We start from the raw sequence: 26,098 nt of genomic DNA, 5'->3' as shown, positions 1-26,098 counted from the left end.
GCCTAATTAACCGTTTGTTCTGTATTGTTTTTGCAGTCAAAAGCCTTCTTAGTTTACAAAGCCTACGTGGTATTAGCATGATTAATAACCAGATCCTGATTTTTTTTTCTTTTCAATTGAGTTAGCTAATGTGAATCATTCTTTTCTCTGATGTATATATAGGACAACAAAGAACCATCTGTGGGTATGTTAATTTGAACAGTTTAATATAATTGCTATCAAGAAAGCTTTTTTCCCCCGGTAATTATCTTTTCAATGGGATGATTTATTACATGTACATGCCTGGATGCCCTAAGGCTGTCATTAAAGACAAAATGCAGTTTATCAGAGTTGCAGCTTCTCTGTCAGAGTACATACGCAGTGCTAATTTCTGGTTCCCTGTTTAGAATTATACTTACAGTTTCCTTCTTCTGCTAATGGTTTTCTTGGAAAACTAAAACAGAATGAAAAAAACAGCTGGTAAAAAAAGTTTGGATTCATTTTTCAGGAAACTAACATATGCCAGTAGAGCACTTTAAAGATCTTATCTTGAAGAACTGGAAAAATACCTGAAAATTTGTTGTTTTTCACTGAAGAAGAAAGTTGTGCATTAAAGTTGTTGAGAAGTTCCCATTTGCTTAAAATTAAATGTAAATGAGCTCAAAGAGATCGGTACTTATATGTTAATGGATCAAGTTCTGTAATCGTGTGCACTGGGGGCTTGAAGCTTTTTTCTTTAGATTTCACCATGATTTAAAATATATTTTGAAGGTGTATTCTGTCCTCCTACAATTGTCTCTAAAATACAGTAATAAATTTGCTTTTTTTCTATTTCGTAAATGTATTTTATTACTTAAAGGAGGTTAGCTTCATAAAAATGCTAATTGTTGTTGCTTAGTTACTAAGTTAACAAACTTCTTTCAAAAAAGTTATTTGATGATGATCATACTGTGAAATAAATATATCTCCAGAAACTGGGCTGGGTTGCTGTTTGGACATTGATTATGTGTTTGAAAAGTGTGGCTCTGCAAATTTGCGTTCCAGTAAATTCCACACAGAAGCACCAAATGATTTGGATTGATTTCTTCTGCTGTTGCTTTGTTAGCACAGAGAAATCAACAGGTCATTTCTCAGAATAAGAAACTTTTTTTTTCTGTGATTTTAAAAATATATTGCAATAGTTTCATTAGCAACCAAACCTTGTGTTTTTTGTTTCTTTTCCCCGTCTTGTTCTCACTAATCAGATTATTATTGAAACAATCAGCTATAGTGGAGGCAGTAAATCCTGGTTGTTACATATTTCTTAGAATTGAAGATTTTATAGCGGATAACAACGCAGCTACAGCAGAAACAGTTGGAGTGGTATTTTCTGAGATGTAGTAGGTACAGTTGTAACTGCAAGTGAATTAAAAAATATGCCTGCGTATTGAGTGTATTTGGAGACGATTCAGTCAGATGGCACTCCCAAAGAAGCTTAAAGTGCACCTACCAAAGTGAGTAGTACTTTCATGAATGAGCCCTAAATTATGTATTCCACTCCTCATTTGCAATGTGAGATACCGAACGTATTAAAGACCTTACTACATGAAAATCTGCCTGGGCAGATATTACTAAATAACATTCAATGGCAGACAACCAAGTAATTTCTAATTAAGAAGTTGCCCAGTATTTTGACAAATGCTAATTGGTATATAGTTGAACTAGACAGTTTGCTTTGCTTAAATGCAGCGAAGTTTCTTAAGTGTCTGAGGTTCTTTTTGACAGGCAAGTTGCTCACTTTGCATCAAATGCAGATAAACATTTTCCATTCAGTTTTATTACTTAGTTATTTAAACAAAGCCAGTCTGGTTACCTCCTAAAGGTTTTAAAAAATACAGAAATCTGATGTCAGAGCTAAGTGCAGAGGTCCCACTTCAGAAATTTACTTTTCCACAGTGGTTACGCCTGGAATCAGATGTGGGCTGCAGATGTTATGATTGCTTGTGTCCTCTGGCACCCAGCACTTGTGACAGAGGATATGAGAAAGCCTGCAGTACTTGTTGGCTCCTTCCTAGCCACAAGTTTGTCTGAATATTTCAATACAGCTATCAGGTCTGTGGTGGCCTAACAAGGCTTTCTGCTTTTACAAGTTCCCTTTCTTGGCCCAGTATTTATAAGAATGTTCCTGATATCACGACTGTCCTAACTGGAGTCTGAGTCTCAGGCAAAAAAATAAAATAAAAATCCAACTCAAGACCATTTGAAAAAGGTAGCAAGAAATTTTTTGCTCTTCTGAAATCTCTGGCCAGTTGACATGCCTTCTGCCAGCTGCTATGCCAACTCACTAACTTAGCATCTTGAAATCTTTTTTTAATAATTTTCCTTATTCCGGATTCCATAGTAAAAGAAAAATTGTATTTTATGTTAAATGTTTATGGAAAGCTAATTGTTTGTTCAGCTTTTAAATCTCTCTGGGATTTCCTGGGTACTAGCAGAAGGAAGTACATTAAGTACATCCTTCTTTTAAAAAAAAAAAAAAAAACAAAACTTATTTTCAAACTGTGATGCGGAGTTTTGTTGCCTACAGTGGTAGAGGGAGGGAACAGTGGAAGCCAGTGTTCAGAGAAGTGGGAACCCATTCTGTGGTTGAGGAAAGTCTTAAAAATTGTGAAGAGTGTAGTTTCCTTCTATTTATGCATACAATGTGACTTTGAAAATTTGAAATTTTCATTATCTTGTGAGGTGATTTGTTCAGGTTGTTACCAAAGTTGCCTACCAAACATGTGAAATAGAAAAAGTATTGTATAAAAACGAGATCTACTGTTTCAAAAGGGAAGTTGTTTAAAATAATATTAAATCATTTCATAGTGTTCTTGTCTTGTTTCTGAAAATTTTAAATGCCTTTTAATTCAATATATTATAGATTTTTTAAAAGTCTAGTTGTGATAGCTGGCACTATTGTTCCGAAGTTATCAGTGCTTCTGAAAGTCGACTTCATTCTTTACATGAATGATAGCAATGATTTCTTTCAAAACAAAGACTATTTCAGTTTACATTTGCATTATTCTAAATTTGTGTAGTGTGCTCTGATTGGTTTTTGAACTTGTAGACTCTTTTTCTTGAGTAAAAATATTTTCCTTAAAATGAATGCAGTAGTTTCAAATACATACTGTTACATGATTGCTGCTTTGACCAGAACACATTACTAAACATGCATTCGGTTCTGGAATTTTTGTTTTTAAGTTAAATGCTTAAATGTGGTTAAATGTTTCAAGCTGTGATGATTTTGATGAACATAAATTCAGTGCATTAAGCATGGAGATGAAAGAATGAATTTCATTTTCTAGGAAAGAATGTTTCATTCCATTATGTGTGTGACCAAATCTGGGCCTCTCCTTATCTGAACAGGGGAGAGTGGCCTTGCTCCAGGTGTCCAAACGAGCTACAAGGCTGGAGAGGGAGAAGACAGCTTTACACCACCGTAGTGTTTCCTGTGATTCTGCATTAGGCCAGCTGGGCCTGGGTGGTCTGAAGAGCTGTTATAATGGTTAACACAGCCAAAAGTCAGTGAAGTCCTTTTCCTAAATACTCTTCCAGCTGGAGGCTGCCAAAGAGAAACACTACCGGGCTGATATTCCAGCCATCAGCTCATGTATGTTGGTGTCCAGCAGAACAGTTCTCTGCTGATCAACTAATCTCTTTGCATCACCTCTCTTGGCTATAACGGGCATCAAACTCTTTAGGTTGTGTTGAGCTGTTAACATGTTGAAGACCAGTAGGCTGTGAAGCATTTTCATATTTGCTTGCAGAAGAATCCAAGTCAAGTATTTCAGTAAAGGGACAAATTACAATGGAGGTTACTGTAGCTGTATGATGCACCCTGTAAATCACTCAGCGTGTCTTACAGTAACCATGCGAAGCATATTGTTTCAGCAATAAGCGGCAGGTATCTTCATGTAAGTAGGCACAGGAATGTTTCCTAGGGCTGGGTGTTTACACTTGGCATGGTTTGTTATCCTTGGAATAGGGATACTCAGGCTACATTATGGTGTCACTAATCCTGGAATATAGCTGAAATGATTCACTTCCTGAAAGTGATTGAGTTAGGCATACCATTGCTCAAGGAAAGGTAGGAGAACTTTGCACGGAGGTTTCCAGTAAAGAATCAAAGTAGTGTCAAACAACAGCTATTGCAGCCCCAGATTGCTTTAACCTACTTTAAAAACCATTTTAACAATTGGAGAATGCAAGCAGAGAATTGGAAGGTAGTACTTACTGCAGCATTTCCTCACTTCCAGCACAGGTTTGTTCCATGCATTGACATACAACAGAGGGGATACCCTTCTGTTCACAAATACCTATACATTAGCCAGAGTAAAACCTTCCATTTTAACTGTTTTGTCACTTAAAATTTAAGTACTGCAGGACAGAACTTGGTCGAATGTCTAACCTCCTATCCTTTTAAAGTTTTGTTTCATGGATTTCCTTCTCAGTTGCCAGATTTCCCCAGTGTGCAGTACATGTAAGAGGGCTGAATAAATAAATCATCCAATTACATACTTGAGTAAAAGAGACTGACCTTCATAATATAGACTGAGGTGTTGAAAAGCCACTGAGCTTTTGAATCTTTAGGCAAGGAAGAACTGTTTGGAGAAAAGTAACAAAGAAGGACTAAGTTATTTTTGAACAGGCTTGGTTTTGCTTTCTTCTGGACTATTCAGTCCTTCCCTAAATCACAGTTATTGGGGAAAAAAATAGTTTGTTGTGTTACGTGCTGCCTGCACTTAGACTAATGAATTTTCTTTTACTGTTGTGAAATTCACAACACGTAATTTCAAACGTGTGTGATCATGGCTAAAAACAGGTCGGTTCTTCACCTGAATGTTAGCTGTTTGTGGAACGGGATTCTGGTAATGTGCTTTCAAAAAACAGTTGTGTTTTGGAGTATTTTTAATATGAATACTTGAAAATTGACTTATTGTGAACAGGAATGAAAATAAAATTTCTTCTTGAACCTTTTTAAAAATCAAGGAGAAAAAGCCATGAGTAAAGTAAATTACATTTCATTATTTTCAATCCAAGGAAATTTTCAATTTGCTATCTTATCCATACATTTTATCTTCCAGTTACTAATCAATATATGTAAAGGTTTTTGAGGATGAAACTGTTTTTAGATTTGGTAAAGCTATATATGACAATTACCATACTTTATAAGAAGTTCAATGTTGGTAGTTGTTTACACAAGCACATGCTGTCTTAAACCATTCCCATCATCCTCCTTTACTTCTGTTTGTTGTTTTTTTCTTTTTTTCTGAAGTCATGAAGATTACTCTCTTCATATAAGCAGGCAAATAGTTAAGAAAAGGCTGTTTTAGCTTTTTAATTTTTTCCCCGGGAAATTCAGTAGGAAAGAAAGTCATTAATGCATTGCATTTTCTGAGAGCAGGTTCACCTGACACCCAGTAGACGTCCGTAGGTGCATAAAAATCTGTGGGAAGGTGTCAGACGCTAGCTGTCATTGAGAGAGTTTTAAGTTTTTAGTGTGGAATATTGTGGGATAAATCAGCAGTGGTCTGAGTGATGTAGTTGCTGTGTCTGGCCAGGAACACTGCAGTGGCTCTAGAGGAGAGAATGGTCGCTGCCCTCGCTGTATATCGAGGTGTGTGCTTAGGCGAGGGTATAGAAGGAGCTGGGACACCACAACCTAACCTTTATGCTCCTACAGCACCACTGTTAAGACCAGGGTTATGGCAAAGCTGCTGTGCATTTGCATGAATACATGAGAGCAGAGTCACCAGCAAATGCTCTGGGATGGCACATGGCTTCCACTGCCACCTCAACAGATTCAAAGTAAAGCTTTCATTTCTTGTCAAGCTTTCAGGGAGAGGGACTACTAAAGAATAACAGCAAAGGGTAAGGCTGTCCGTGCAAAATGCCATTGCTTCTTTGTGGCCGATGGAGTCATGCCAGTTTATACCCATTGAGCAGGGTCAAATCATTCACATTATCGAGCAGCAACTCTAACAAAGTCAACATTTTATCAATTCATTAATTATAAATAACAGCACCTACTGTGAGAGTTTGTGTTAGAGCCATGCCAGGTGCTATGTGGAAAAGCTCCTTGCATAACCTTTTTTTCTATTTCACTAACAGACTTTTCACCAGAAGAACTTTGTTGCTCTATTTTCCTTGAAAACTGAAAATTAGTATTTAGTTTGTCTTTAGAAACCTTTATTTACATATGCATAGTCTTATAGTAGTGCTACAGAGCTCCTTAAAATCTTTCCACTGTGTAGACGAGTTTTGATCAAATCATTCTACAAATGTGCTGTCAGTTTGTACTTGAGCACAAAACATTATGAATGGTATGACAACATTCATACCAAATGGATTGGCATTGCAATACAATTTTTAAAACGAAACCTTTTAAGTCCATATACACAAAAAAAGGAGAGGGATTAAAAAAATCTACTATTTTTGAACCAGATTTCTTTTCCAGCTGTCTGAACAAGTTGATTCCGATGCAATTTGCACAGCTGGGCAGGCTGGCAGGTGGTAGGAAACATTTTGGGTAGGTGACCTTTTACCACAGTCTGAAATGAAATGATAGTCCATCTGGAAGGGATTTTTCTGCACAAAGTTTTTAAAGACTATTCTCACCTGTTTTTATGTTTCTTTTGAAAGTTTGAAGTTTGTAATCAATTTGTGGCTTGTTTCTGTTGGATCCCTCGATAGACTTGTGAAATTCAACGTAGAACATCAGGTCAGTAATTCTATGAGCTCATTTAGAAAACATGAACTTGGCAAAGAAGCATTAAAGATACACTATAATTAAGTTACACCAAGACATCAGAACATCAAAAATTGGACAAATTTATCAAGAGTAATATCCATATCAGGAACTGTGGAAAACTGCAGAACGAACATTCGTTAGTATTTGCATACATTTTAAGCTAGTGATTGCAGGTGGCAGTGCCCACATTAAATACAGAGTGCATGTGAATGGGGTCTCTGTACTGTAGACAATACAAGACAATATTTTTAAATACTAGACATACAAGAACATTTCATCAAGAAAGAGTTCTAAAGCAGAGATAGCAAGAGCAGCATCTGTGAATGTTTTCTGTAGAATAGCTGAATCATTTGGAAAGGAAGATGATTGTGTTTTTATGAATTATAGGAAGATCACCATCTATCTGCAGTTTATCCACTTCAGTAAATAATGCTATGAAACCTTAACTATTAGTAGGCAAAACTCCAAAACACAACTATCACAGAGTTGTGACCACTAAATGGATTTGATACATTCCAATGCCAGCTTTTCTCAGCAGTGATAAGGAATAAAGTTCTGAGCTGTTTTTTTTAAAAAAAAAAAAAAAAAAGGCGTCATTTCTACTTAGATGTTATTTAAACTCTATTTACTTTAAAATTCATAATTACAGTTTGTGTGTATAAAGACTTAAATGCAAGCTATCTTAATAACATTTTCATTACAAAATTCAAAGATATATCAATCAAGATATAAGATATAAGATCTTGAATACCTAGTGGCAAAACTGTGCCTGATAGGCAGGAAAAGAACCAAATTTTGCATAATGATAACATATAAGCAGATAGCAATGTATTTTAATGGTAAGCAACCAAGTGACTAGGTCTTTCCTTGAAAATAAGAACTTTAAATTTGAAATCAAATTAGTATTATTTAAAATCAGTTGTCTTTTTCACTGATTTAAAATTTAAATGTTGTCTTCACTAGGCAAAGCATTCCTGCCAAGTCTGCATTCATAAAGTGGCAAGAAAAAGCAGTATGATTTGTATGTCTTCGGGGAGATATCTTACATTTTTTCCATGTAATAATAGATTAATTTTACTATAAATAAAAATGTATACTTAGAATTGGTAGAATGATATTGCGAGTTTTCCTTTCTTTCAGAATAAATCAGTCTCTTCTTCTAACTTGTTTCCAAGGACATAGTGCTTCATCAAAGCAAGTAGAATTTTTCCTTTGCTTAGTATTTGAGGACTGATCCAAAAACCCAAATTGTCAATAAGTAGAAATTTCAATAGTGGATTCTGAGTGTTAGAGTATTTGCTTTACGTTAACTTCTAGGTATTTCATAATAATCTCTTTATATTCATTGTTTAGTCTGATGTTTTGAAAATACAGAGTTGGCAATATGTCCATTCCTCCCAACAACTCTACAGCAGTGTCAATATGCTTCTATTTAGGAATGTTTCAATGGTTTTTGTTTGTGAACTGTTAAGATTTGTGAAATTAATTTCCTCTCAGTAGTCACAAAAAATATGGAATTGAAACAATGGTGGTATTTCCTTCTGGAATCAGTTGGCACTCTATAGATTCCTTCAGTCCTATTTTGAGATTTCAGGACAAAAGAACAAACCTAGTTAGACTAATCAATTAAAGAAGCTGTCTAAAAGATGTCAAGTACATCAGAAGTCCTGCTTACTAAGTCTTCTGTATTAGTGAAATCCATAAATAAGATACTGCTGTGCTTATATGGGACACCTTCCTGCTCAAAGATTGGATGAGTTAAAGGTAGACTGCTGCAGGAAAAGACCTTGAGAGTATTTCAGCATTTTTGTGCTCTTTTTCTTATACCATTCTCCTTTTTCAATAGTCTACTCCCTCTGAAGTCAGAAAGTCACATAGTCTGGGAATTTCACTGAAAAATTCCTTTGCGGCAGAGCTGATCTTTTATAATTCATGTGGTTTCCATCATATTTCATCCAAATTTATAGGATATAAATTATCACTCTTTGTCACATGTGGCTACATCTGTAGAGGTGAAGTTGATCCAGGTGGTATCAAGATCAGATTGGGTACAGTAATGGAAGAGCTGAAGGATAAGATCAACACAATATTTGAAAAAAATCACAGCTGACGTGGCAACTTCAAGTCCACTGCACTGTGAATTTAAGTTGTACAGCACTGCATAGGGACAGGTAGCTAAACTTCTGGAGGAAAGTGAAGATAGTAATGTGAAAGATTCTTCAGGTTTCCAAAAGCTAACACCAGAATATCTGTTACATTTAATATATTCAATTTGTTATCATCATTGATTGTGTTGAATCAGGCAACAGCCTACAATGTAGTCAAATAAAGCTGTGAAGGGTTTATAAAAACTAAGATGAAAGGTTATATACATACATATATATATATATATATATTTGATAAAATGAACACTAATACCTGATTTCCAAGAAGCCGGCTGAAATGTCTGACTTTCACTTGAACCTTGCTTGCACAGCAGTGTAGGCATTTTTCCTAGCTTAGAGTTAGGGAGGAAAAGTCTTATGTAGGATTAATGTGCATAAACATTTTAAAGTAGGCCTATTTCAATGTGCTGCTGCTATTTTTTCTGAAAGATGAGACAGGATAGAGACAAATTAAGGGTTTGTGCTTTTTTACCTAGTTATTTATTTTAAGGATTTTCATTATCGGTGCAAACCTACATTGTAACTGTCTCCTGGCATAAAATCCTAGTTTGGCTGACTTGGTTACAGCTGGTATCCAGATGATTGTCAGACAGGGCCTATTCAAAGAGTAAGTGAATTATAAATACCACACCAGGTATGATTAAAGGCCTTAATCCCCTTGTGGGGGGTGTGAGGAGAATGATTCACTGGAACCCTAAAAGGGACAATGATACAGCTAGCCTAGTAACAGCAAACTTAATCAAACAGGTCTTTGCAGTCACTAATTATTACAGACTTGTGTTCCTATTAATACAATCCTTTTCCTTGCCCAGATCTGTGTTCTTTATTCCGTGAAGAATATTCTTGCTATTTAGGTGGTAAGCTTTTAAGGTCAGAGATGGTCTTTTTGTGCTCAATGGACCTTCAGGCACTTCCACAATACAAATAATAAATACTGTATTAAGTGTGTCAAGCAATGTTCCATTCTATATGAAATGTACCACATCGATTAAAACATGTCTCTGTGAATATTCTTGCAAGTTGTGTTTGCATCATCTGCAACCCATGTATTGGGTGTAAGTGGCAAGGTTTTGGTGGTGAGGCTGTAGGGGTGGCCTCTCTGAGCAGAGCCCAGCAGCTGCCCTGTGTCAGATCAGAGGCAGAATCTCGGGAGATCTGAGGATCTGGGGGGAGCTGCTGCCTGTGGGGGACCCGTGCTGGAGCAGTTTGCTCCTGGGGGATGGACCCTGTGGTACGGAGCTGTGTGGGAGCAGTTCTTGAAGAGCTGCTGCCTGTGGGCAGCCCCCACAGGCTCAGTTCGGGAAGGACGTCATCCCGTGGGAGGGACCCCACGGGGAGCAGGGGAAGAGCATGAGGAGAAAGGCGGAACAGAGATAAGCATTAAGGATTGATATTAAAAATATATATATTTTTTTGGTTCTCACTGTTCTATTCTGTTATTAATTGTGAATAAATTTAATTAATTTTTCTCAAGTTGAGTCTGTTTTTCCCGTGACTGTAATCAGTGAGCAATCTCTTTTGTCCTTATTTCAACCCACGAGTTTTTTTTCATTGTATTTTCTCTCCTTGTCCCACAGAGGACTGGCATGAGAGAATGCCGTGGTGGGCACCTGATGACCAGCCAAGGCTAAGGGAGGGGGTGGTTGATAGCATATAGTCAAAGCATATTTGTTTTTTAATTCAGAGTACTTGGCAATTATATATAATGGAAAAACGATCATATTATTTTCTCAGCAATATTTTAAAAGGTAATAAATTTTCAGTATGGAAAAAAATGTTGCTCAGTGTGTTAGCTTGTAATAGTTCTCCTGCACGTGTTTGAAAATAGATCAGGTAACTTCTGAAGAAAGAAGAATATTCATGTGCATTTCAGTATCTGATTATTTGCAATTTTTCCACAGATATCAATGAATGTCAGTTACAGGGAGTATGCCCTAATGGTGAGTGTTTGAATACCATGGGCAGCTACAGATGTACCTGCAAAATGGGATTTGTGCCTGATCCTACCCTCTCAAGATGCATAGGTGAGTAATAGTGCCGATCAAAGATACTTAGTTCTAATTCATATGAGGATTCATATAACTGGCCACAACTTCCAAGCTGTCCCTGTCCTTTTTGCTACCCCTGCCTCTTCATGTCAGTTTATTTGCTTTATCTAGTCAGAGTGTTCATGTTTCTTTGCTGTTCCTGTCCCGGAAGCCTTGGACTCCACCAGTCGCCATCCAGGCTCCTTGCCATCTCTTCCTGTTTTTACTTGCTCAAAACCTTCAAGGCCCCATCCAGCCTCTTCGTACACTCTTGAATTGTTCTCACCAGCGTGTAGTTCTCTTTCCCAAAATTCTTCTTTCCCCTCTCTGCTATATCCCAAGACCAAATCGCCTTTGTGACCTACCCTCCTCTCTTCCACTTCTGCAGCTTTATCCTGGGTAGTTTCCATTGTGGTTTTATAGAAGGACGAAAGGCACCTCCCTCAAATACCTCCTTTTTCCTTCCTCACTGGAAATTTTGAAATCCCTGCCATAAGAGCACCAGAACTTTTAGGGATGGAAGACTGCTACACAAAATGTTGATGTTAGCAAAACAACATTTTCCCAGGTCTAAGCTATGGGACAGTCTGTACAGTATTGCCTTAGATTTATGAAGTGTAGCAAAATCAGCTTGAACCAAAGAAAAGGATTGCAAAATACATTTCAAATGGTTTAAGTTCAATGAAGTTTAAGTAAGAGAAAGAAATTCTTACAGTGTTAAGTGTCAAGGAAACTGATAGGTATTGCTCATGCCACTACTTATTGTCAATAAAATGAAATTTCTTCAAATGTAAACCTTGTGATATGACCAAAAGAACATAAATTTTATTAGATATCATTTTATCATTTTTGTCTTTTTCAAAAGGGATAGATATTTCATCTTATGTCTCAATAATCTGACATTTTCTTACAGTGGGATTTTATGTGGTAGAGAAAATAAGTAAATCTGAACAATTTCCAAGAGAAGAACCTCTGATTTCTTCATAGTGTAAGATAAATTCCTGTGTTCCTGTAGCAAGACAAAATGATATAATGAAATGGTTCCATTACCGTGGCACAATGCCTGCTTTTAACCAGTGTTTTAGTATGCAGTGCAAAATTATATATGGATAGTGTGCCCAATGGAGCACTGCACAGAGCTCTTGGTTAGCATTGTCTGGAGCTTGAAGAAGTGCATGCTATGAGATTTAACCGGAAGTTAGCACAGACAACATTAGGAAGGAAAAGTAAGACAGAAGAACAATGAAAAAATACTATGTTTTTACATATCTGTAAGTCATGGGGCATAAAAAAAAAAAAGATGAACAAGAAAAAACAATGTGTATGATTCAGCAGCTGTGTAGTTTAGACTTATACTGGAAAAATGCATGTGTGTGAGGGAAAAACCTTTTTCACTACAGTCTCGCCCTCTTGATTTTAACCAACTCTCCAGTGGCCTTTGTTGCCCCTCTGTCATGTTTTGTTTTTCCAGAGGTGCAGATATTTCTGAGAAACTACTTAAAAGCAGAGTAGCACTTGAGTTTACATATTTTGCACAAAAATCTCTTGAATATCCATGGAAGAATTATGACCCTGGTAAGACAGCACTGGAATTTCAGTGCTTGCACATAGTCTAAATTCAGCTGTTCTGGAATCAGGAAGATTGAGCATTTCATCCTTTTTGCATCCATTTCCAAGTATGCGTATCTGTGTTATGCTATCAGCATCTTTCATGCAACTATGATCTTACAGCTGTTTCACTCTGTTTCAAATATTACTTTTTCCTTCTGAAGGTAGGTAGGTAATATCTGAATATTACCAGGTAGTTAAGGTAAGATTAGATATCCAGGTAATAAAATAAATAATATAATAATATACACCTTTCATTATTTTTTTGGTAAAATTATTCCATTGTTTATTATATTATAATATAATAAGTAATAATAAATTTTTTATTCATCTCCAAAGGTTGTAATCTCTTGCACTTGGCTTAGGGGAAATGTAATCAAGCTTGGAATAAATATTTAAGAAACTTTATTTAGTTGCTTGTAGAACTGAAAAACTAAAGCCTATAAGTAAATGAATTGTTGTAAAGATGAAGGAAACACCCTTTAGGGCACCAGGGAGCTAGAGAAGAAGTACTATATAATCATGCTGACAATTAACAGATTTCTATGCTTGTGTGTTTTTCCTGCTACATTTACTAAACATTCAGCCAAGGATGATCTTTGGTGCATTTTTCTCCTGATTAAGAAGGATTAGAAATTCAGAAAGAATTAGGTGAAGGAAAAAGTTGTGAACAGCATGAATGCAAATATTTTCCTCTGTTAATCAGTTTTTACTTGGTTTGAGATCAACCACCTCTGCAAAAAGAAAAGGCCTAGAGAACAAGTGAATTTCTTTAAGTTTTTTTGGAAGAGTATAAGTAAAAAATACAACATTTCCTAAGCTCCTTACCTACCTCTAGATTTATAAAATAGTATAACCTGAAACCATAGGTGAATTCTTCCTTTTTTCACATAATAATGTTATTCTAGAGGTTAATGGCATTCAACTGCTGAGAAAGTTTTTCATCATTTGAAGAACTAAGCACTGCTTAATTTAATCCAGAAAAAAGGAGCTGTTTTTCATTTTTGCTTTTCCACGTCATGTTGAAAATCAAATATTCTTTGTACTTTGAGGGTTAAGAGACTGTGATATCCAGGACTGTTAACTGTATGTGAATGTGGATGCATACATTAGAAAGCTGGATGGATGTTAGCCTCCCAATTACCACATACTAGTCATAGTTTATAGCCTTTGTCTCTTACCACAACTAAACTAAATGAAAAAAAAAATTAATTATGTAATTGTCTCTTTTATAAAAGGTATAATGTCTGAGACTTAATCCTTTTGCAGACGTGTATATACATACATATATAGCTATAGCAGAATTTTCCAGAGGCTCTGTAGGTTGTCGCCACTGTATATTGCCAGTTACTGACCTTAATCGTGAGCAGTTATACTTGTGTGCAGGTGAGGAAGCTGATTCTGGTTCTTTGTTGTGGCAGCATAGCAACTGGTGGTTTGGATTTTTTTTTTCCTTTTTTTCTTTAAAATACATTTTGGTCTAGGATGGCTTGGAATCTAGGAGTGTTTGATGCCAAATAAAAATGTATTTTATAGTGTGATTATGGCTTGAGATAGGTGTTTGAAATAAAGCTTTTGTAGAGGACAATATTAATGCATTTAACTGGTGTTGGAAATCCCATGGTGATTCTCTGTTTTGCTTTTCATGTGACCAGCACCATCCTCTCTTCTACTTTCATTTCAGCTGATAGTCCTATGGTTGCTGAAGAGAAAGGACCCTGCTACCGGTTTGTTAGTGCAGGAAAACAATGCATGCATCCTCTTTCTGTTCAGCTCAGCAAGCAGCTTTGCTGTTGCAGTGTTGGCAAAGCCTGGGGCCCACACTGTGAGAAGTGTCCCCTCCCAGGAACAGGTAAGAACTGCCCATTAAAAGTATAAGCTCATGCCCACCCCATGTTTGTTACACATGCTTTAAAAAAATATCCAATAATTGATTGAAAAATAAACCAGAAGTGTTCATCAGTAAATTATGACAGTTCTACTGTCATGATTACTATGTGATAATAGAATAATAAAATGTATACTGTCTTTGTTCACAAAGATTCATAATTTTAAAAAGTGATTAGATCAGTATTATATTTTGTCCAAATATCTGGTCAAATTAATCTTTTTTTAAAAGCATGATTGATCATTGCTTATTGTAATACATATGATGTCTAGCTTGTTCAGTATTTTAACACAGGTACTTGTAATGTGATCCCCTCTTACTGGAGTTGCTGCTGCAGATGTCACTCATAATACAAATCATGTATTTTTGTGGAGTATTGTATAAAAATTCAGATTTTCAAAAGTAACTAGTTGCTTTGGGAAATCCACAGCTAATATAAGCAGCATGATGAGAGTAGTGGATGTCTTACTTTTTAAAGCTGGGCATACAGAAATGGAAGTAACCAAAGTTTTTGAGCATTTCAATTGATATTTAAAGCCATTGTATCCTGTGTGACTGCTAGGTTGCTAGCTCACTGCTTAGGATTTTAAAATTCTAGTTCACTTTCAGGTAAATAATATTTCCATGGCTTTTTAATGCAGCAAGAACATATTCTCATCAGATGACTAGCAATTTAAATGCAGATGCTTTATGTCTATGACAATATTGTGTGAAACTTTATGCTCAACTCCATATATACATTCTGAAGCTGAGAATATATCTTTTTTGCCAAGATGACTGCTCTCTTGTTATAAAAAAAACAAACCGCTAAATATTATGCGCAATTGATTGTTTTAGTTACTTTTCTTAATGAAAAGACTTAAGAGAAAATCTGGGAGTAGAAAATTCTGATGAGCTATGTGGGAAAAACTTTTCCCATTTCATGGCAAATTTCATGATTTAAAAACATGTTCCTTTCTATAACAGGTTAAATTCATAATGATCTTTCAGAGTTTTCAATGAAAAATGTGTGAAAGTGGGATATTCCAGAATGGGGTAATGTATTTACTGCAGCATCCCATGTTAATTTAAGTCATTGGATTAAAGAGTCAACATCTCTCTCTCTGATAGCTTTTAAAGTAGTATGAAGTAGATCAGCTCTGAAAGACTAAGAAATGTCAGATATACATGCAGCTGTTGAGAACACTTACGTGAGCTATCTTAGAACAAGGCTCACATATCTATTCTGCATTTGAGAGAATATGACCCAAGTGAAGATTTCCTACATCCTGGGTATGCATCTGAAGGGACCAGATTTCTTACCCTCAATTAGGTGTTTTTGTGGCAAGTTTTGATATTAGCATTTTCCATTAAAAACTGTTTTGTTGATATGAATCCAATCAATCAATTTCACCCTTCATCTTCTCTATTACTAAGGCGCCATCTGAACACACTCCAAGAAGTGTAGTATCTATAGTAGAAAATCTCTCATGTATAATTCAATGACTTCATTTGTGGGGTATCTGTAGCTAGTATTTTGTGGTTTTAGTTTAGACGCCAATTTATTTTAGAACATTGATGTGTTTTCATAGCAGAATTTGGTGAACCTACCAATGTCCCACTCTGCACATCTCTTAAGAAGCTATAAGATATCACATTAGGCACTTGTGAGAGTAGATCTATGGTATTTCATCCTGACATAGCTTTACCTAGAGCAATGAGGACAATGAAGCCCTGCCCCCTCAAGACTTCTGAAGGCCCCCTGTCCATGACAGGAGTATAGCTATTGTCTTTGATGGGAACAAAGGCTGATCTGTGTTTCTTTTTCATTCTTGTCTTCCACTAGGACTGCAAAGACTGATGCTCATGTAGAGCAGCTACAGAGATCAGAGCAGGTGCTGCTGCCTGACTTTCATTACCTTTTAATGTAGCAGCCTTCTAAATGAGATTTTCTTGTACAAATGAGATTATTTCCTTTCTCTTCCAGTGTTGATTTTTTTATGATCGCCATCTTGTTTTTATCAAGCTCATTAAGGTCTTTGGAAGTAGAATTTGCATCAGGGCTGGTATGAGACCTCTGGTGTAGTCAAATGGGATCCTGTGAATGAATGTTGTTTCTGATTGATATTATTCTGTTCCTCTAGTGCAGGAGTGGTGAGACTTTCTTCTTTGGTTTCTGAAAAAAGGAAATGATAGAAATAGTAATTTTCATTCCTTCCGCAATGTAAATGATGATGACAATTTGCATATTTAAATTTGTTCTCAGAAAGGATATAATGTTTGAAGAGGATTAATAAAAAAAAATTGATCTTGATAGATCATAATGATAGAGTAAACGTAACTGAACAAAGATGTTAAACTTCAGGGAAACCTTCAGGCAGAACATGCTTTTGAGAGAATGTTCAGTTATATAGTAGCGATGCATAGTTTGTCTAAATATCTTTTATAAAAATGTGTATACAATAGCAGATGAAATTTATTAGTGGTTTTCATTATATTTTCCACTATGTCAACATATTGCACTTTTAGACTCCTAAAAGGAATATTTTCCCATCCCAAATCTAGCTGCTTTTAAGGAAATCTGCCCTGGTGGAATGGGTTATACGGTTTCTGGCCCTCACAGAAACAAGCTATATCATCACCCTGCAGTTAGAGTACAGCCACCTGTCATTGGCAAGACCCCGATTACTCAACCTGTTGCTAAAGGTACTTCTCCTCCACCTCTCCCAGCAAAGGAAGAGCCAGTGGAGGCACTGACCTTCTCACAGAAAAGTGAGCCTGAGATGGCTGTGCAAGAAGGTGAGAGTGGGAAAATTTAGTCTTTCTATATTTCTGTGCATGTGTCTTCGATGGTATGTTTCTTTGCACAGTAGCTGTGTACAACAGAAAGAGGAGTCACTTCCCAGAGAAGAGCAGTCCATGTCACAGAGTGTATTGTGTTACATGCTTTATTTCTGAAGTTTTACGTATAGCTCCCAGCAGATGCAGAGAACACCATGGAGAGAGAGAAAATGCTTTAGCCTGATTAATTTTTATGATAAGAAATAGTAAATATTTTTATGAAGATGTTTCTGAAATATAACAAAGGGTCCAGCTCAGGCTTTGATTTACTAGTATTTGGGGTGGTAGGGATGAAGGGGTTATCAGCATCTTCCTTCTACGCACTCCTGTAGATTACCACCACCTGATGTGGGTGTCCTTCACTAGCTTGTGGTCTGGTTTCATCCCTGCAGCTGTGCACTCCCTCTGCTGGACCATGCCAGATCAGCCCCCCTATGCTGGGCTGTTTAATAATCAGTTGATTCCTCTACAGTATTTCTCCAAGGCTTCGTGTGGTTTTCTACAACCCCCTCAAAGAACTTTTAGCAGCTGCAGTTGTCCTGAGTTTAAAACAAATGCAGAAACAAAGACATGCCGAAAGCAGCGCTACTGTAAATGCATTGCCAGCAAACTTGGCATGATCTAACTGTAGGCAAGCAGATATGTTATATATGTTCCTGAAGAACCTTGTGATGATACTGAGTGCATAGTAAGCTGTTTCCAGGTAGCGCCTATGACACATACGTCTGGCTGTTATTAGAAAGAGTTTCAGTCAGTTGACTTTGCAGAATTCTGTGCGATGTGGGTTACTTTCTTGTTAAAATTAATACTCTAGTTTTGCTTTCAAAACAAAAATGGAGCTAAACTGAAGCCGGCAAGAAAATAACCCATTCAAATATACCTACAGTCAATGCAGGTTTATATTATCTCACATAAACCTCTGGGTTTTTCTGTGTTACAAAGTGGTATGTCATTTACTAAAATATCAGTTGAGTAATTAGAAGGGTTGCCACGTTCTGGTAAATCTCAGAACGCAGAGAAACTGAAGAAAAAAAGTTTTAGTTTAAAAAACCCAAACACCTACCTTTACAAATGCTTGCTCTAAGTCAGTAATGATGCTTATAAATGTTTGAATTTTATATTCCATTTTTGGATATGTTAGAATTTTGTATTTTTAAAATTTTATTAGATCTAATCAGCCCCCCTGCTAATACTAAAGAAACTAAAGTGAGAAGAGAGAGGTTTTTCCATTTCTCTTCTGTGAAAAAAGTTGATTTTGAAAAGAAAGACACTCCTACAAGATTTTACAGAAATATATAGATTTCCATCCGTAAAAGACAAACTTAAAAAATGCAATCTGCGGTGGAAAATGAAAACCTGTATGAAATTTCTACGCCTCCTTCCTGGGGGAAAAAAAATAATAATTTTTGTGGGAAAAAGAAAACAAAAATACTTCTGCTTGCATAAAGAAAAGGCAAATTTTAAGCCTTTTTTAACAATAAATTAAAAAAAATGTTTAATTCTATACCATTATGATATTAATTTACCTTTAAAGTAAATACAAATGCTGATACTCTGTGGTAGGAATTTTAGGAGTTTAATCAGTTAGTAAGTTGTTAACCAGTGAGTTTTTCGAATTGTTTCAAAGGAAAAAGATTAGAAACCTGTAAGAAAGGTGAATATTAAAGTAAATAATGATAAGCGTTGGTTGGTGCATGGAATCTTAGTATGGTTTCAGGTTAGCTTTTACATTTTCTTCAGGAACACTATTTCAAGTTTACATGATTTTGGGATAAGGTCAGAACCTGAAAGCTTTCTTTGATGGCAACAACCACTTTCCAATGTGATAGTAGTTTTAAATTGAATGTGTAAATAAGTGTTATGTGAAGACTGATTAATTTTCTTTTTTCTTTCTGGTTTTAGTGGCAACTGCAGCCCCTGATCAGGTAAAACATAATGTGATATATCAAGGAATTAGACTGCAGGTCATGTGTACAGGATGTGATATGGTAACTCTGAAAAGGGTTTAGGGTTCATGAGGAACAAACAACTCACAGTGGACTTACAGTGCAAATCCTGAGGCAGAAAGAGCTCATGTCGTTATTATATACAAAAACAGGCAGATAGAAATTAATCTCCCTTTGGTATTGGTAAAGGATCTAGTGCTGTATTGTTCTATCCAATTCTGGAGCCTGTATTTTAAGGAAGATATTTGAAATTGCAGACAGTATGAAGGAGAGTCACTGGTACTGACAGCGAGAGAAAATGAGTTGGAGTGAAACAGTATGAAGCTTTTAAAGACTATTTGCAACACCTGCTTAAGAGACTCATGTTAATGCCTGATTTGGTTTCAGTAGTTTTTTAGGATTGCTGTATATTCAGTGGAGAAGAGCAGGTGCTTATCTGTTTTAATTCCTCCATTCTGGAGGTTTTTGATCCTCTCCACTCAAGATAACAGAATTCATCAGGAGTAACTGCAGCTGTGCTTCATTTAATTTTCCTGAAGTCTTACAAGCATCTAATGCTTATGAAAATAAGGTATTCATTGTAATAGCTAAGAGAGAACTTTTCACAGTGTTCAGAGACTTACAGACATGTGACTATATACTTGTGTGATGCTGTACTGCAGCTAAATACTGTTTATAAGCAATTAAAGACCAGATGATGGGAGAGCTATGGAGTGACAAAGCCAAGAAGCTCCATGACATGTCTCCTTCAAATAAAATCAATTTTGAATTGTATGACATTGTTTAAGAATAGTATTCTGTGTTCTTTCATGCTTAAATTGGTGATGATTAATGATCTCCTATATGAAACCAGTCATGGGAGAATGTTAGCAGTTTCTCAAGCCAAGAGTTTGTGGGTTGTTATGATAGCCAAATTAAAACAATGCTTTCAGAATGTAAATTTCTAATTATTCTTTTAGGAATTAGTTTCACTCGATCAAGAAAAGCAAATCCTAGAGCCTGGACAGCCCCAGCTCTCTCCTGGAATTTCAACAATTAACCTGCATCCACAGTTTCCAGGTAACTTGTTCTGTCTGTTCTGACACACAGAAAGTGTTTGCAGCTCTTCAAAGAGTAGAAAGATAGCAACGGTAACAGATTAATGAAAAATTGACTGCAGTTTAATGAGCAATTTTTCCATGAGCAGAAAAAAAAAAAGAAATCTGAGGTGGGAGGAATTGAGAGGTTGCCATTGGTTGGGTGACATGTAAGTCACGTAAAGCAAAGATACATTATAGACAAAAATAATATCCTGGAGTATGTACATGAGAATTTTAATGTCAGCAGAGTTGAAGCTTTTATAACCCGTTCAAGAAGAAACTTTATGTAGGTGCCTTCTTGTAGATTTATGCATAGCTTTAGATGCAGAAATGTTACTATTGTTCTTGCTTTCTTCAGCATCTCATTTTTTTCAGAAGTGGTAAAATGATGGAAAACCCAATTATACTGCTTTTTTTTTCTACTCCAGATCTAAGCAGAATAAACTAGTGAAAAGCTCCATAGTGTCTGGCTAGATCGGTATCATGTGTGGATGCTCTGAGTTGTTTGTTGTTGTTGTTTGTTTGTTTGTTTGTTTTTTTGTTTGTTTTTTGATGCAATTGACTTCCATTCCATGTCACACAGTAGTGATTGAGAAAACATCTCCTCCTCTGCCTGTTGAAGTTGCTCCTGAAGTCTCTACTTCGAGTGCAAGTCAAGTAATTGCACCTACTCAAGTTACAGGTATTGTACTTTGTATTTAGTACTAAAATAAGTTAGGAAATGACTGTGAATTCCTGACACTGTAACTTGTTCCACATTACTTCAGAATTAGAATAGCCAAGAGAGTATTGCTGTGGACAGAAAGGAGTGCTCTGTGGAAAGGTAGAAAGAGAGTACAGAAAAACACAGGAATGAGTGTACTATTACCAGAGCCAGGACTTGGACGTTCCCAGGCTGTACCTGCCATTTTTGTGCCCACAGATCAATGGTAGAATCAAAAATGAGTCATTCTACCTCAGATTACCCGATCTGGAACTGAAATCCTATAGTTGATGTTCATATTTGCAATCTTGTGTGAATTGCAAAGACAAATATGCAGGTACAGTATTTTCAATGGTTTAAAAAGATGCACAACACTATTTTGGTGCATTCAAAATGCCTGATTCAGAGGGCCTCTGTTTTATAACTGGGGTTTCTAGGCACTACCACGATTCAGAAAGTAGCAGTAAGTTAAGACTGAACAGTCAGTGAAGTGAATATTATCAAGCAGAACAGGTACAGTTCAGTCTAGTGGATGTAGTCTCTGCTAGAATACAGACTAGGTATGCTGTTGGAGGGGAGTGCTTCAAATAGTGACAAGACAAAAGGAACACCCTGATGCAAGCTGTGCTGTCAGAAAAGTAGTCAGCAGCAGCTAAATAGAAGAGACAGTGGATGAAGTAGCAAAGTTCACTGTTATGTTATTCAAGGGAGCAGCAGTAGAAAATGTGAAAGACACGGAAATGGGATAGAGGAAGTGTATACTTTTTTTTTTTTCCTTCATGACCACAAAGAGGCCTGTGCAGGTAGAGAATATAACAAACATTAGTTATCAGTGGAGGTGTTGAGTGATCTGGGTGAAAGAAATGCTGAAAAGCAATATCCTACTATATTCTGAGCTACTAAATCAAGGGTTGTGGACTAAATACATTCCAAGTCAAGACAGCAACAGCAAGACAGAGAGATTATGTCAGACTCCAGATGGGATGACGGATGGTGAGTTTCACCCACAGTCTGTCTCCCTTCTACAAAACTGTGGTAGAAGTCATTTTTGGCAATGACAAAGCAGGATTATAGGTGAACTAAAATTCATGTCATTATCCCCATTTCGTCCCTTGACACAGAAAGCAGCTGTTAGAAAGCATCACAAACCATTTTGGATATCTGGAGCAGAAACTCTCCCAAGTAAAGTGAATTACAAAGACCCTTTCTCTTTGAAACTGAAGGGTATTATTTCTGATGTGATTCTGCTAGAAGCAGAAGCAAGCAGACTGGACTGTTCCTTCAAAGTTCCAGCTTTTTCTTTCTCTCTGTACTCATTTTTTCCACACATGAAAGCTGTGTGAAGGAAGGCCTTCCTTTTGAAATCTTTCGTCTTGTCTGTGCAGCTAATGCTGTCCTTCAGAGGTTCATTGCATTTTAAAATTGAAATTATGATAAGCCAGGAAAAAACTTCGTTTTTTTTAAAGCAATCCACTTAAGATCTTCTGTGGAAATTCCTAGAATTTCGTGTGTGACATACATGGATGGGAGATGATTTCTCCACAGTTCATTTACAGCTTATATAACTGTAGGATTTTTCTCATCCATTTTTTATGCCAGAGAGTGCTTGCCAGTATGAGAGATTCTAGGCTATTCAAAGAATTATGTCATAGTTTTGTAGTTCAGTAATCTCTATATATTTTAAGTTTCTTTTTTCACAATGCTCAACTGAGTGCTCTGTGGCATAAAGTTGAAAGGCATTAACTTTGAAACAGCAAGTGCATAGGGAAATCTGTACTGCAATAATCACGGCCTCCCTTGTCTTTGTGCATAATTTTTTCTGCTGCTATTTTTGTCTTGTAAATTAAAGATGGTTCTATGTTTTTATATCAGTACCTCTCACATTACTAATTCTGGAGCACCTGTGGAAAAATTGTTCCATTTCAGTCATATATATTGCAGTACGGGTCTTTGTATCTCTGTTTGCTCCAGACCAGTGAACTTTCATGCTTTGGCATTCAAGCCCCATTTTAGCCCTTGTGCAGATATTTTAATATATATGTTGTTTGAACTTCATAATCATGTGAGAGCATGCTGATCTAGTTCAGAATGCTCTGCTGTCTCTGCATTCCTGTTTTATCTTTGTGTCTCTGTACATAGTGTTTTATCTGAGTACTAGGAGCTTCGACTGTTCCTCCCCTTGTAATATACTTGCATTGGGAGTAACTGATTCCAGTTGCCTGACAGTTGGCTTAGCCCACTAAGGCTTATGGAGAATTCTGAAGTTTTTCTTCCTGTAGGATCTGATACAATCTGTAGTTATCTCTGTGATTGTATATCGGTGTTGTTCCCAGCTACCATGACATCAACGTACGTGTTTACCCTCTAGACGTTTTGTTGTCTAGACTGCCTTGTGAAGTACTTCCACGTCCCCTTCTGCATACCCTCTCAAAGGCAAGCAGTATGTTCCAAATGGTGTACTGAACATACAAGTCCTAGAACTTGTTTTGTTTATGGGAAACTGACAAATCTCTGCAACACATCTGATTTGCTTGAGGAATTTGACTCCTGCCATGTCAGTAGATATTTCATGTTTTGTGGTTGAGAGGAAATATTCCTCCTGAATTTTCTGCTTTAGCTCTTTGAGATCAGTGCAATGCCTGAGACTGCACCTTTTATCTCTGAGATTACCAGGGAGTAAACCTAGAACTTAGTTCTTCAGGAGAATACCCTGTGCTGTTGTGTTTTAAAGCACTCCAGTCTTTTTTGAAGGCTTCCGAGTGAATAACTGGTTATTTTCACCCCCTAATTCTGTCTCTTAAGAAATGAAAGTCTCCTGTTTGCAGAAAATAAATCTTCATACAGTGTAAGTAGATTAGTTTTGAGATGAGTTACAAGAGTTGCTTTTCTGACTGCCCTTGGCAAACATTACCTAGAAGGCTGAGCCCATGATTGTGTGCTTTCCTTGGTGCCTTTCACAATCCTGTTTTACATTTTCACTTGAAGTGAGTTCTGTACTTTTTTACTTCAAGACTTGAGTCTTACGTTTCTTCTGAGCTACTCTGTTTCCATTTTTGTTATGAAAATTCTGTGCTTTGTTGCCTCTTGTGTCTACAATATTTCTGGATTTTATATTTCCTTTCATGTCCTAAAAAAAATTGTAGAGCTTGAGTCCTATGTTGAAATTTCATTTTGCCCTTTCGCTTAGCATATGGATTTACAATGTATATTTGGACAATACAGTATTTATATACTAGGAAATAATGACTATTTATTAGGAAACAAAAAGGTGGCTCATCAAATAGGTTGCATAATAATTTTTCACTCTTTACATTTCTATTTTTCTTATTCAAAATCAAAATATTTGTGGGTTATTTTAATAGATGCTATGTACACCTCCAATATACTTATTGAAAAAAATAAAGAAATACACACAAGGTTATTCACAAATAAAACTTTTCTGAAAGAAATTCTCATGATCCACCCTTTTCAGAAGGATTTCAAAAGTATTCATTCTTCTCACCCTTAATACAGAACATGTTGTAAATATATAGTATATGATAAGTGTGCTTTGAAAGGTTTACTTCTGGACAGTCAATACCCTGAATGCTACAATAGGAAAAGTAGTGAAAGATGCTTTAAACTAAGAATTTAGAGAGGTAGAATGTTTTTAAGTTTAAAAATGGAATTGATAAATGAGAATTTTAGGAGTTTTCCCTTTATATGTTATCTTACTTCCCATAATAAAAGAACTCCGTGTTTTTTTAAATGTTTTTCTACATTAGCTTGACAGCCACTCCCTTGTACATTCTTGTCCACAAGTGAGGTCTGTAGACAGTGCACACAGTCTACTGTGTATGAGAAGTGTACATGACTATGGTCTTTGAGGGGTGTAAACTTCATGGGATGTTGATCAACATGTTTTACAAAAAGCAGATGCAGAGTTACTGTAAGATCTATTTTGAAGCATTCTTATAAACATTTTTGTTTCTTCCTTTTTGATGTATTAAAGTTGTATTTGATGTATTAAAGTTGTCTTTTCTACATACATCCACGTGTCAAGAAGTAAAAATAACAGAAATGCAAATAATACTCCTGTCATAGCTGAAACTTGTCTAATTCATGGTTCTGTGTCCAAAGGGCCTGAAAATTTCACTTGCTATAAATCTGAAAACAAAAAAAGTCAATGTAGTATATATACGTGAGAGCACTGCAGTGTCAGATTGGCTAGTCTCAGAATTAACACAGGTTTTGAAGTAATTGCAATGTCCAGGTAAGTACTCTAAGATGCAGTATTGTATATGGTAGACATATCTACCTTGTAGTTCCTTGATTTGCATTCACAGAGTGAAATTGCACGTTTTAGTAAAAATTTATCTCTTAAAAGATGGCTTTCTTTCTTGAAGGCATGGCCAGTGTGGATGTTTGAGTTGTACACGACATATACAGGGCCTGAATCACCCTGCTGTTGGAGGTACAATTCTGTCCCCAGTTAAACCCTCCTGAATCTATGGCAAGAATAGAGATATTATCCTGTCCTTCTGCAAGCATTGAGCTGCCTCCTTCAATTACCTCTAATTAGTTTGTCAATCCCATATGAAAGCTTTACTAATTAGTAATGGTCAATGAGAATTTGGAAGTCAGCACTGCTGTGACTTTGCCCCTTCTGAAGGTCTGCTCCCTGCTTCCTTATGGGGGGAGGAAGTTACTACACTGTTGTGAACTAACATCAGTTGAGAAAAAATGGTAGCTTTCCGTGTTCTTCTGGGTTTTGTTTCCTCAGGAAAAAGAGTGGAACTACAAATTGCTGTGTTCTATGAAGGAAATTAATTAGGTTATTATTTAATATAATAATTACTAAATGAAATAATCTGTTGTTCATATACAGTTTCAAATGTTCAGCTATATAAGACATAGTAAATGCAAGTGAGGTAAGATTTGCAAGATGAAATTCTAGATTGGGTAAAATAAACTGAATACAGTTAATTGAGGTGGTTTTGAGTGCCTTAGTTCTGCACCTTCAGATTTAGTTAAATTTAAATGTAATCTGTTTCTAAATAGTCTGAATAAATGATTCTTCTCTACAAATTATAACTTCTTAAGAAGTTACCATTTCATGCTGCTGTATAACC

General features: G+C 36.3%; 1 protein-coding gene across 8 annotated transcripts in view; it reads left to right on the top strand.

The window, feature by feature from the left end:
- The window catches only part of LTBP1 (latent transforming growth factor beta binding protein 1), a 201,735-nt gene that overhangs the window by 111,032 nt on the left and 64,605 nt on the right, over positions 1-26,098 (top strand). For 2 of the 8 annotated variants that reach the window (XM_066993883.1, XM_066993889.1), the window contains 6 exons: positions 10,818-10,940; positions 14,236-14,403; positions 16,984-17,217; positions 19,162-19,184; positions 20,165-20,264; positions 20,871-20,966. In XM_066993883.1, the coding sequence (XP_066849984.1) occupies positions 10,818-10,940; positions 14,236-14,403; positions 16,984-17,217; positions 19,162-19,184; positions 20,165-20,264; positions 20,871-20,966 (744 nt within the window). Of the gene's footprint in view, positions 1-10,817; positions 10,941-14,235; positions 14,404-16,983; positions 17,218-19,161; positions 19,185-20,164; positions 20,265-20,867; positions 20,967-26,098 lie in introns of all 8 variants that reach the window. The other 6 variants (XM_066993884.1, XM_066993882.1, XM_066993886.1 and 3 more) reach the window with 5 other exon arrangements.

This window comes from Anser cygnoides, chromosome 3 (assembly GCF_040182565.1).
Source record: "Anser cygnoides isolate HZ-2024a breed goose chromosome 3, Taihu_goose_T2T_genome, whole genome shotgun sequence".
Taxonomy (NCBI): domain Eukaryota; kingdom Metazoa; phylum Chordata; class Aves; order Anseriformes; family Anatidae; genus Anser; species Anser cygnoides.
This window is presented reverse-complemented; position numbering and strand designations above follow the sequence as displayed.